Source organism: Pempheris klunzingeri, chromosome 20 (assembly GCF_042242105.1).
Source record: "Pempheris klunzingeri isolate RE-2024b chromosome 20, fPemKlu1.hap1, whole genome shotgun sequence".
In the NCBI taxonomy this organism is placed as follows: domain Eukaryota; kingdom Metazoa; phylum Chordata; class Actinopteri; order Acropomatiformes; family Pempheridae; genus Pempheris; species Pempheris klunzingeri.
In genome coordinates, this window is record NC_092031.1 from 15,560,844 (window position 1) to 15,573,110 (window position 12,267).

General features: G+C 43.0%; 1 protein-coding gene across 3 annotated transcripts; it reads left to right on the forward strand.

Moving 5' to 3' along the window:
* The first annotated feature begins 1,353 nt into the window (after positions 1-1,353).
* Positions 1,354-10,327, forward strand: tefa (TEF transcription factor, PAR bZIP family member a). Of its 3 annotated transcripts, none has more exons than XM_070851838.1 (5): positions 1,355-1,573; positions 5,246-5,605; positions 6,451-6,671; positions 7,645-7,856; positions 8,327-10,327. In XM_070851838.1, exons 1-5 carry the CDS (start codon positions 1,498-1,500, stop codon positions 8,346-8,348), a joined length of 891 nt encoding a protein of 296 aa, XP_070707939.1. In that variant the 5' UTR covers positions 1,355-1,497; the 3' UTR covers positions 8,349-10,327. The 3 variants fall into 3 exon arrangements, with proteins under 3 accessions (XP_070707940.1, XP_070707939.1, XP_070707938.1); XM_070851837.1 differs by lacking the exon at positions 1,355-1,573 and adding an exon at positions 3,902-4,178; XM_070851839.1 differs by lacking the exon at positions 8,327-10,327 and having other exon boundaries at positions 1,354-1,573; positions 7,645-7,966.
* The last annotated feature ends 1,940 nt before the right edge of the window (positions 10,328-12,267 follow it).

The window sequence follows — 12,267 nt, forward strand, 5'->3', positions numbered from 1 at the left end:
CTACGCTCCAATCAGAGCCAGCTAGAGACGGTTTTGGAAATTCTAATGCAACAAAGAGATCCTCATGTAACGAGGTGATGATTTTCACAAGGTTTTTTTTTTTACTGAGCATCTTTCTATCCTTTTCAACTGGAAGTGATGTACGTATTTACGATATCTGTTTTTTTGTTTAACTTCTCAGAGACGGAAGGCCCATCTTGACTTGAATTCAGTGTATAGCAGACATGGCGAAACGTATTTGTGTTAATTCCTCCATTAATTCACTCATTAATGCGACTGGACAATGTTTCTTCTTGGGTGTCATTCTCTTAGAAATCACTTGACGTAAAGGTCATCTTCGTCCATTCTAATTTATGCCGAGTTTGTGCGCGAGTCGTGGTTATTACATCCTGCTGTAGTTTAATGTCACAGTCTAGTCTTCTGCGGAAACAAGTTCCTGCTCAACAAACATTCCCACGATGCACCGCGGCCCTCCGCTCCTGCCTCCCTGATACAGTTTGTGTCATTTGATCCTGAGCACCAACACGCAGCCACACAGCCACAAGAAAATGTTAATTTATCGGTTTTCAATCAGTTAGAAGTTATTGGTTATTTGAATTATTTTCAACAACTCTGATGAGGAAACCAGGGTCGTAAGAAGTTGAAAAAACAAGGCCTCTTTTTGTACTGCATTTTTACATTTCGTTGTTTCATGTTTTGTTTTATCTTCTTGACTTTGTTTTCTCTTTTCTCCTCCCTGGTTGGAAGTTCATGATCACACAAGTGGACCAAATCTCTTGAAAGCATTTAATAAACAGACTGTTTTAGAAAAAAAAAAGTGTTTTTTTCCATTTGTCAGGACCCTGACATGATGTGTTGCTGATGATTGTGTCTCAGCAGTTTTAGGTTACTTCATGAGTGTCTAACACTCAAAACACAATCTACTTTTAAGATGAAGAATGCCACTGTACAACATTAGGTTTTCCTTTACCCCTTACAGTTTGACTTCAATAAAATATCTGTACATTATTGGTGGTAGTTGCCTAAAACTCTGTCAAGTCTGTGAGACAGACGAGACAGAGGAGCTACAGGTGGCGCCTTTAATTCATTTTCTGTTTTTGACAACACGCCCTGTTATACAACAGTCTACCCCTGGACCTCCACTTGTGGTTCTTCTTGTCCCCTTGGGTAATAAAGACACCGCCTGAGATTGGCTGTCGGCGCTGTGACGGACACACCCACCGACCAATCAGCTGCTTCTGCTTCTCTCGCAGGAGGAAAGCTCACTGCTGATTGGCTGCAGTGGGCGGACCGCGTTAAGTAACTAATGTTCAGAGTTCATAGTGTGTGACCTGTGTGTGCAAATAGTCCAGACACTTTATGGGAGCTGTCCGGCCTGTGGAAGCCTGAGTCGGCCTCCTGGACTCATTTTATTCTAATCTCTGCTTCGTGTGAGCTGCTGATCTAATTGCATTTAAAAAAAGAAAACAAACAAATAAAACAAAAAAAAAAAGAAGCATGACTACTGAGATCCCGGAGATTTTCAGAGCTCTCCTTGAGCACCCATTTACTCTCCCGAACTTTGAGGAAAATGGTAAGTGGCCGTCAGATCAAGCGGTGAAGTGTGTTATGGTGGCGTTAACGTGCAGTAACTTTAAAGTTAGCTTTTGGAGCAAAGAAGGCCTGAGGTAAATGCAAAGTGCGTGTTTGTTGTGTAATCCGTGTCACCTGAGCAGACCCAGCTGCAGGGATCTGCTGCCTCTGAGCAGACCCAGCTGCAGGGATCTGCTGCCTGGCTTTGGCTATAATATAGATAATATAATGAGATCAGCTTCCCTCAGTGGCCTCTTGCAGGAAAATATAACTTCTGACATTGTGATGTAAGACTGACTTTTTTCTAACCTCACTAACCTCAGTGCACATGCACAGTGAGCATGGTGTGTCTACATGCTGACTAAACCACCTCTGTTCTGTTCCATCACAGTTTTTGATTAAACAAATGCTACACGTGTAGCTCAGCAGCAGCTGGATCCAGGCTGCTTTATCAGAAGGTGATAGTTGAGACACAGTCGTGTTCTTCCCCCTAAATAATCCGTGTCCCTGGGGTGTGTTGGTCAGATAAGAGAACAGTCTGTCCGCTGTGGATATGCAAAACATTGTGATCCTGTTATTATTGCTGGTCTTCTGTTTGATGCTTTAGTATTGAGTGAATGCTGATGTAACACAGACTGGGAGGATCTGTTTGTCACCTGCTTTCATCTGTCACGGTAGTGTGTGAATGTGTGTGTGTGTGTGTGTGTGTGTGTGTGTGGTAAAGGGGCTGGTGTAGATTCATGATTAAATCACTAGATGGCTCCGTTTGCCTCCTCTGGACCATTTGGTTGGATAAATCAGATCAGAGTTATGTGATATCATTACCTTGAGAGATGTGCTGCTGGTGCTGGCCCCATTAAACTGTGTGTGTGTGTGTGTGTGTGTGTGTGTGTGTGTGTGTGTGTGTGTGTACTGCTCCAAGACCCTCAGTGGGCAGATGTTTATAACTTGCCATGCAGGCTTCAAAGTCATGGCTTCTATATTTTTACATTTGCACTGTGAGCATGACATGGCTATATGTGTATGATGGGGAGCTCAGTAGCTGTTCCTGTCTGAGTTTAGGCTGTGTTATAGGTTGATAATGAATGATCTATATGAGCCACACACAACCCATAAAGGTTTCAAGAAACAAAGCAAGATACTATGGAAACCTGCTAACGACAAAGCTTGTTTTGACAGAAACCCATTCACTTTTTATTGACTTTGCATGAGCGTTTCAGCTAAGAGTGCTGATGTATAATAGCAGGATGAGAGGATGCCCTCTGTGTCACCACTCACACACACACACACACACGTGACAAAGGTCAAATAGAAGTGGTTTTTGTCATTCTCTACAGAGTGCCTGCAATCCTAATAACAAGTTTATCTAGTTTATGTGAGGTAAGAAAAAAAAGCAAAGTGTGCATTAGTCATGTTTTATTGGAGATCAAGCACACGTGCATCTTGTTTTCTTTTCCTTAATAAACCAAAGATAGACTTCCTAAGTGGGATGTGTCTACAGAGACATGTTAACACACTGGTATGAACCAAACAAAATACTGCATGAGGTATTGGGTTATCACAAAATGGCTCTTCTTATTTCATTGCTGAATTATCAGCTACACAAGCAGTTTACTAATGACTGAAGGTGACATTGCAGAGTTGCCACTAATCACCATACCCACCATGACGTTGTAGGGGGGCTGATTCAGTACTGTGTGTTCTGTGTTGTGGCTCAGATTTAGTGCTACGTGCAGGTCTTTGCCCAGAAGGTGCATGTTGGGCTGCAGCAACGCGCCCATTAACTCTGTAACTTGAACCTCAAGGCGCTTCTTTAGTGTCCCATTGGACGGAGCTTGCGGATATGTAAGTGGGGCAGCAGCACATGTTTGTGCATGTGAGCTGTGCCGGCGAAGCGGCGTGAAGACATACACAGCCCATATGCTTCATGTGCGAGTCGTTTGACGGTTTAAAACTTTTCCAAACGTTTGACGAAAACTTTTAAACCATGACGTGTTTGGATCCACGACAGGCTGCACAGTTATGTGTGTCACTTAAACAATTTTCGCTCGTGACCACGGCCCGAGACCGTTCGTGACACGTTTTGCCGGTAACCAATGTATAGAAAACATATAACTCGGTCAACCAATGAGAGCTCAGCTAGCGGCTACATGACGATCCCTATTGGCTCCTCGCTAGAGTCCCCGCCGCCTTTTGATGATGTCATTAATATTCATGAGCAGGGCGCCGGGCCGGCCAATCAGCAGCAGGCTGGGCGGGGCCTCTTCATGAGGAGGAGCGGTTTATTCCGTAACCTCCAGTCCACCAAATTTTCCGATGAAGTGGGTCAGTGCTGCGTGCTGCCGGGGATTTAACTTTAGCATACAAACATTATAGTCGGTAACCGGCTCTGTAGTCGATAACGTTTATAGAGCAAACAGGACAACTGCGGAGCTCTTTTCTTTGCCAGTTTCTAACGTGACGTGGATAACAACAAAAGGGGAAAATGTCGGGACAGCCGATTGTCATCACACTGGGAACGGCCACAGAGGCCCCGAGTTCATTCCCGGTGGTTTTGAAGAAAATAATGGAAATGCCCCCGCCGAATATACTGGACGGCGACGAGGGTGAGTGCAGTATGTGAACGGGAGAGGAAGGGGCGACCGGTGTACGTGAAAAGCGAGTTAAACCGGAAAAAGGACGAAAATACGTGAGAACAAATGTTGGCGTAAGAGAGTAGTTATCCGTCAGAGGTTGAAATAAGTCCAACCTAAAATGGAGTGGCCTCTCTTCCCCTGAGTCCGTCATAGGGGTCACGAAGCTCTCTGAAGCGCTGTCGTCTTCAAACTGGTTCACTGTTTTTAAGATTATGAGAAAAAAAAATGGCGGCATCTGCAGGCCAAAGAGTTGGAATTGCATTTGTATGGATGGAGTTTAGTCCGAATACAAGCGGTGTTACTGCTTTCATGATAGTGGACATGAAAACACCCTGCGGCGACACTAGACCCACCCCACCATCCAGACTTTTCCAGCCATGCCCCTCATTTTAAAGGCAGTTTTGTTGACAGACGGGTTCCTTCTTTCTATTAGCAGGTGTTTGGTATTTATAACTAACCTCTGATACCAAATTAGATAAAACACCAGAGAAAGGTGTCAGCTGTACATGCTGCTATAGGCTACTATCTAACATGTACAGTGACATCACAGTTTTGCAGATTATTTTGCTCATACTATATTACACTGTGCATGTTACTGTACGTGGATCTAATGAGGACTCAAGTGAACATTCAATAGTACCTGGAGGACTTCTTTACCCATACACATCAACAATAGATAAAACACAAGCGTGACTTCCAGTGCGCACAACACTGTGACGCTGATATCTAGACAGACTAACTGATGAATGTTGGCAAAATGTGGCTAGCCATAATGTTGAAGTGTTCTGTAGCAGCTCACCATGGAGAGCTGCATTTGTCATCTGTAGCTGTTTTCTCAAACTCTAAGTCTGGTCCCCTTTGGTTTCTTTTGAAAGGAAAAACAAAACATGTCTTATCTCTTAAAAAGTGTAACCTGGGAATTGTGTTTTGCTTGCTGACTTCCATTAGATTAGACACAAAGCTACCATCTGATCATGGTAAATGTGTCAAAACTGTCTTTCTCAGATATTTGAATGTGTATCTTTCCTCTGTTTCAGACACAGACAAGGAAAAGCTGTGTCTGGGAGATAATGTTGAGCTGGGTGGAGGAGGTAGCGATATGGGTCCTTCAGCCTCCCTGACCCCCGCTATCTGGGAGAAAACCATTCCCTATGACGGTGAAAACTTCCACCTGGAATACATGGACCTAGAGGAGTTCCTCATGGAGAACGGTATCCCCACCCTGCCTGACGAGGACTCCCCAGCGGGCAGCACAGAAGGAAACTCAGTGAAGAAATCAAAGGCCACCAAGCTAGCAAGCCTGTCCCTGCTCCCCATTCAGGAACTGGACAAGTGTGAAGAGGAGGTGGTGATCATCACCAGGAATGAGTCCGATCTCATCTGTGATGTTACTGCAGGTGAGTGGAGGTTGCAGGATCACAGACTAGACGGCTGCAGTGTCTCACTAAACTCTTCCTAGCATGTACTTTACAAGGCAGAAAACCAAATGTTCACATTAAGTGAGATGACCCTAAACAACTTAAGTCCTCATGTTGAGTCAGAGACGTTGAGTAATGTATTGTGTCATACAGACTTGCAGTAAAGAAACAAACTGACCCAGTCAGGAGATAGTAATATACTAACATCAGCAAACAAAACCTTCAACATTCAGTCTTAAATCCAATATTGATGCTTTAGCCTGGACATATTTTACTTTTTCTACTCAGCCAGTCACTTGCCTCAAAAATGTTTGCATCTGATTCCCATATTACAATCATGTGTACATGTGTCTCAAATGACTTGATATGCCTTGACACAGGAGTGATCTGAGCATGTGAGTCTATCCATAACAGGCCATCTGTATTAATGGTTGATGGGATGACAGAAATAGCGTCTGGTGCCGCTGCATAGTGAAGATAGTAGAGTTAACTATGGGATGATCCGTACGTGTTTTAATGCCAGAACATCCACCCACTCAGCATATACAAGAAAAGCAATACTATATGTGGCCTTGGTGCAGGTCACCTGTAAACTAGCATTAACCAGCATCAACCACAGGCTGATTCCATCTGAGAACAACTTTTCCTGATGGAATTTTTATGACAATTTAAAATTGTAAGTCTTTTTTCTGCGTAGAGATGTAAAAAAATTAATTTTGCTTATATTTAAGAAGTGCTCGCTTTCATGGTGCTGACACTGACCTTCAGTTTCACCTGCAGCCGTCTAATGTTGCATTTCTGGTGTTGCTCTTCTGTCTGCCCAGAGGTGACCACTGAAAAGGACAGAGACACCCCAGAGCCTGTCAACCCTGATGAGATTGAGGTGACTATCGACTACGAGCCAGATCCCACTGATCTGGTCCTTTCAAGCGTGCCTGGAGGCGAGCTGTTTAACCCTCGCAAACACAAGTTCAGTGAAGATGAGCTCAAGCCACAACCTATGATCAAGAAGGCCAAGAAGGTGTTTGTGCCTGAAGAACAGAAGGTACGCTGGGGGGGGAGACGAGGGGAGTTTGTTTTTCTAGAAAACACCACAACAGACGGGCAGTTGTAAACATAAAGCAGGGCTTCATCACTTAGAGTCACACAAGTTTTTGCAGTAATGAGTTTTACATTTGTAAATGAGGCAATTCTCCAGAAATTCCAAGTGATCAAAAACAGCAAAAGAAGTTTCACTTAATTTGCAAAGCTTGTTTGAAGAACTGAAGGGTTGGGACACTAATACATGGTAGCTTATGTTAGTTCAGCTGACACTACTTTACAAAAAAGAAAAATGTGTCCCACCTCTGACAATGTAATGTTGAGAGTAATTCAAACGGTCTAATCGGGACACACGTGGGTTAAATGGTCTAAACTGTAGACAACATTTTAGTATTTCAGTATTCCATGGTAATTTCACATGCAGTGTTTGCTCCTAGCGATCCTTATTGCTGTAACTTTTGCCAGTACAAAGTAAAGTGTCTGGTTATAGGGCTGGGGTGTGAGCAACATGCTCCAAGGCTTAGGAGAGGAAGTGTTCACTAACCTCAAAGCACGCTGAAAAAAATGTGGAAATTTGATATCATAAAATGATGTTTCTTTGAAGAAATGACGATCGATTTTCTTGCATGTAATTTCATCAGCCAGACTCACTCATTGGACCATCTGACTTGCTGGGTAGAAATAGGCCGTGTCACAGTGAAGCAGTTCTGGCGACTCACAGTGACTCAGCAGCAATTTTTAAATTGATGTTTTCCTTCCTTCCCAGTCAATTGTGTGGTTTGTTTACATGAATGAAAGAGCCTGGCTGGTGGCCACGTCATGCTGTGAGATGTGGGCTAATGTGTAATAATAAGATAACCAAGGATGTTTAAAGCAGGTTACCTTAGTAACCGAGCACAGGAAGCATGTCGGGGTCTGGTGTTGTGTTTCTTTCACTCAGTCCAACCCTGCTGCTTCTGTCCTCCCCACCTCTCCAGGATGACAAGTACTGGCAGAGAAGGAAGAAGAACAACGTGGCTGCCAAGCGCTCACGCGATGCCCGCCGGTTAAAGGAGAACCAGATCACCGTCCGAGCAGCTTTCCTGGAGCGAGAGAACGCAGCGCTGCGGACAGAGGTCGCCGAGCTACGGAAGGAGTGTGGCGGCTACAAGAACGTAGCGGGTCGCTACGAAGCCAAATATGGACCACTGTAAGAAACAGTAAAGAGCAAATACATTGAACTGTAGACAGACATCGATATGGCAGACAGCACAGTATCAGTCACTTTGTTTTCACACGTCAGGAGGAAGAGGGGGAGGGCGGGTGATACACCTTTGAGATAAACACAGACACATGGCAGTCAATCCAAAAACAGTAGAGCCTCCAACTGGGGCTGCTGATGAACAGCCATTTCTATTAGGAAGTCATCCAAAATATCAACTTTTACATTATATCTGTGACCATCTGTGACTCTTATGGGAGACATGGGCTGAATGCGGGTTCAGTGAACTAGCACCACACCTGCTGCTCCTGCATGACGGGGGCGGTCAGCGATGTCACACAGTGAGGCAGGGTGGAGAGCGGACAGCGGACAGCCCAAACCACAGTCACATGCACTAATGTACAAATAAGCCTTCATGTCGGATATCGCCATTCATCCTTGTTCTCTTCTCTTTCAAGTGAGGTGCCGGAAGACCAATAGACAGCAGTTGATTTATTCATTTATTTTCGGAATGAATTAATAAATCAAACCAATGGGGATGGCAGGTGAAAAAGCTAGAATCGATCAGATGAACAGGAGGATGAAGACGAGAGCATGTGTGCGGGCATGGCAGCCATGGAGAGATACCGCGGCATGCAAAGACCTGATATCTTTTTCTTTTTTCTTTTTGTCTTTTTGTTGTGTTATTTACCATCCATGAGAGTGAGAGGATATTCAAGTGCTTCTTCAGTGCACCTCGTTGATGAAGTGTACCTTTATCATGTTTTGTATGCCTTTGGCCGAAAGAGATCATTTGTGAAACTGGGTATTATTTCATTTTTTTTTAAAATGATAGGTAATGCTTGGGTAGCATTTGCACCAGTTTAGACTAGATTGTTAGTCATTGTTATGGTAGTGTAGAAATAAACTGCTTTGCTGGTTGCTTCCTGTTCTTTCCAGATATTAATGAATTCTGAAACCAACTTGTCCAACTTTATTTTCAGATTTCTATTATTATATAGCAGATTATATGAAGAGCTGGGCTTTTCTTTGCCCACAATAACTTTTGACTGTGACATTTCCAATGATTTAAGCTTCTTCAGGGGATTACAGTGATGTGGCAGGAAAAAAAAAAAGAAGTGCAGCCATGTTCACTTCTCGCAGAGCTGCACACCAACGCTCTGCTCTCCGTGTTTCAGCGTACGTCTCACTGTGGCCGGTTTTGTGGCGGGACGCCTGCCCTGCTCTCCGCAGGTCATCAATGTCGACTCCATTTACGTCGTCTTGTGTATAATCCACTGATGCATGTACTGTAAATAGTTGTAGCCTAGAATAAGACTTTCAAGACTTTTCTTTCTTCCATCCTTTTGTAATGTATTCAGTATCAGAGGACATCAAGCATTCAGATACAGTGCAGTTTTGGTTTTCTTTGGATATTTATCAAGCTTTGGAAAGATATCAAGCAATGACATTTGTAAATGTCTCGTTAACACCCTAAATGTAAGAACGTACCACCTCTCTGATGAGCTCCATAATGACAGACGGTTTCATGTCTCAGAATTTGTGTTCAGGCAGGCTGTCGGATGCATCGAGCCTCACTGGTCGCAGACTGTATTGGGGCATTTCTTTCATCATCAAGGAGCCGCCCCCCCCTCCCCCAAAACACTTAAAGCCATTTCAATGCAGTGAGCAGTCTGCCTGTTCACAGGGGGGCGCATTGTGTTGCAAAACATCCTAAATGAAAGATCTGACCGAGGTCTGACCAAAAGGGAAAGCTGCTGTTTTGTTCTTTTGCTCCATAGGAAAAGTGACTTTTTAGTAAATGCAGTATTCTTGCAAAGGGGTTTTCCATGTGCGACGAATGTTATTCAAGGAGAAAATACTCTTCTCAATAAAGCTATAGGACTTTGTTCAACATTACAACCTGCAGTAAATGGCTTTGCCTTTTGCCAGGCCGCTATTGTAAATAAGAACTTGTTCGTAATGACTCGTTGGAATTGATAATAATAGAAAGTAATAAACACATCTTACATCGTCATCCTCTGTCCAAACAGACAAATGCAATCTTCTTGGTGGAGTAGAATGAATGAAAAGTCAGGAATACCACATTTGTCCTCAGTGACTTTTGTGGAAACTATTTTACTCCCAGCATCATTGATTTCAGTCCGAACGAGTCACATTCGCCATCACATCTCTCAAGTGTAATTTTAAAATTTCAATTTTTAAGTATAATTCTGACGTGAATTAATGAGCTTCCTGACTTTTTTTTTTAAAATAATTTTTTAATGCTTTCTTCTACAATACAGATTGCATCAGCCTTCTGTCTGGAACAGGTCAATTTGTTAACTTTGACAGGTTGCTTTTAGCCTTCCTGGTTCCGTCTTTGTATTCCTTTGTAAAGAAACATCTTGGCATTTTGAGTGTGGCTACCTTTTGTGTCTTGTATATACAGTATGTATAAATAAAGCCTTGGTGAGAAAGTCTTGTATGTGTGGAGTTCCTTTCTTAAACACCATTAAGGCTGGATGGCAAATGACTATTTACAGTTAAATGCAGACAAGACTGAGGTCCTTATGGCTGCCTCTGATAGCGTAGCCTCCACTGTGCCCAGTGTATTGGCCTCCTCTCTTCAGCTCTTCAATCCAAGCTTAGAGTTCTGGGTGTTATGTTCGATCATGCCATGTCTTTTGATCATCAGATCATTGACCAGGACATGCTTCTTTCACTTAAGGAACATTGCTAAACTTTAAGATGATCATTCACGCTTTTAAATCATCCCGGTTGGACTATTGAAACTCCCTCTTCTCCTGCCTCTGGACCGCCTAAAATTGGTCCAGAATGTCTCCTTACACTGGCTTCCCATCAAATTCAGGATTCATTTTAAGGTTCTTGTTTTTACCGGAGGGCTGCCTCCATCATCACAGACCCCACCCACCCCCAACACAAACAGTTCACTCTCCTCCCCTCAGGCCGGAGGTACAGGAGTCTGAAATGCAGGACATCCAGACTCAGGAACTCCTTCTTTCCCTCCGCCATCAGGCTCCTTAACAGCCGATAGGAGTCACTACTACCTCCAATGACTGTACTTTATTTTAAGTTGCAGATTTTTGCACACATGTAAATATATTTATATCTAGCAATAGTAGTTTATATTTATATGTTTTATATTCTATTCTATCCTCTTCTTTTTCACTCTTTGGCATTCGGTGCGGATGGCAAAGTAAGATTTTCATTGTACAGGGAAACCCGTTTCTACACTGTACACATGACAATAAACACTTTGAATCTTGAATCTTACATATAAAGCCCTGCATGGTCAGGCTCCTGCGTACATCTCTGAGCTGCTTCAGCCACACATCACCAGTAGGTCCCTGAGATCCTCTGACCAGGGTTTACTGTCAATCCCCCGCACTCGATTAAAAACAAAAGGTGATGGTGGGTTTGAAGTGGTGGCTCCAACTTTATGGACCAGCCTTCCTTTAGACATTAGATCTGCAGTCTCAGTTGATGATTTTAAAAAGCAGCGTATAACAGATTGATTCAAACTGGCTTTTTCCTCTTCTCCTGTTGTCTAATTGCTCATGGGATATGATCGGGGTGTTTTTAGATCTGTTCATTCTCATGGCTGTTTGTTGTTGTTTCTCTTATCGTTTATTATGATCTTATTTAGGATTTTATTATATTTACCGTTTTTTAATTTTCTTTTACTCCTGTAAAGCACAAGTGCACCAAAAGTGTCACTGTGGAGAGCAGAGGGTCACTGATGGTTCAAGTTCACATACCAGACCAGTGTGAACTGTTGCAGTGAGCTTTTAACACCATTGAGTATTGTTCCAGTTTGGTTACTTGAAATTTCATCAGCCAGCCTCTCAGTGCACTCGTGGTATGAGGACAACGGACGTAGCAGAAACATGCCATGTCACTGTGACTCTCATCTACAAAGTGATGTTTTCCTTCCTTCCCAAGAGTGAAGGTTTTGTTTGGTTAAACGTCATCACAGTCACTGTAGAAATAAACTGGTCGGTGGGTTGTTTCCACATTATAATGAATTCTGAAATAGCCTAAAATTATACTTTATACACTTGTTTTTTTTCTTATTTTCCAATATATTCAGTACCACAGGACTTAAAACAGTCAGATACAGTGTAAGTCAAGATGTAAGAACCACCTCTCCATTATGACCTTCCTTCTGATTGTAACAGTAATCACAGGTAACACAATTGTTTTGTCTTTTGGTTTACACATAAACAAAAAACCCCACTGAATCAAAAGTGGAGTTCAGATATATAGTTGATCCACGTGTTTCTGTCCATGTCATGAGATTTTGACCTGTCAGTGTCTCAGTAGAACCATCTTAACTCACTATTATTTAATTCACGTGGTTCTCTCCACACTTCTGCACACAAGTCAACAGAGGGTG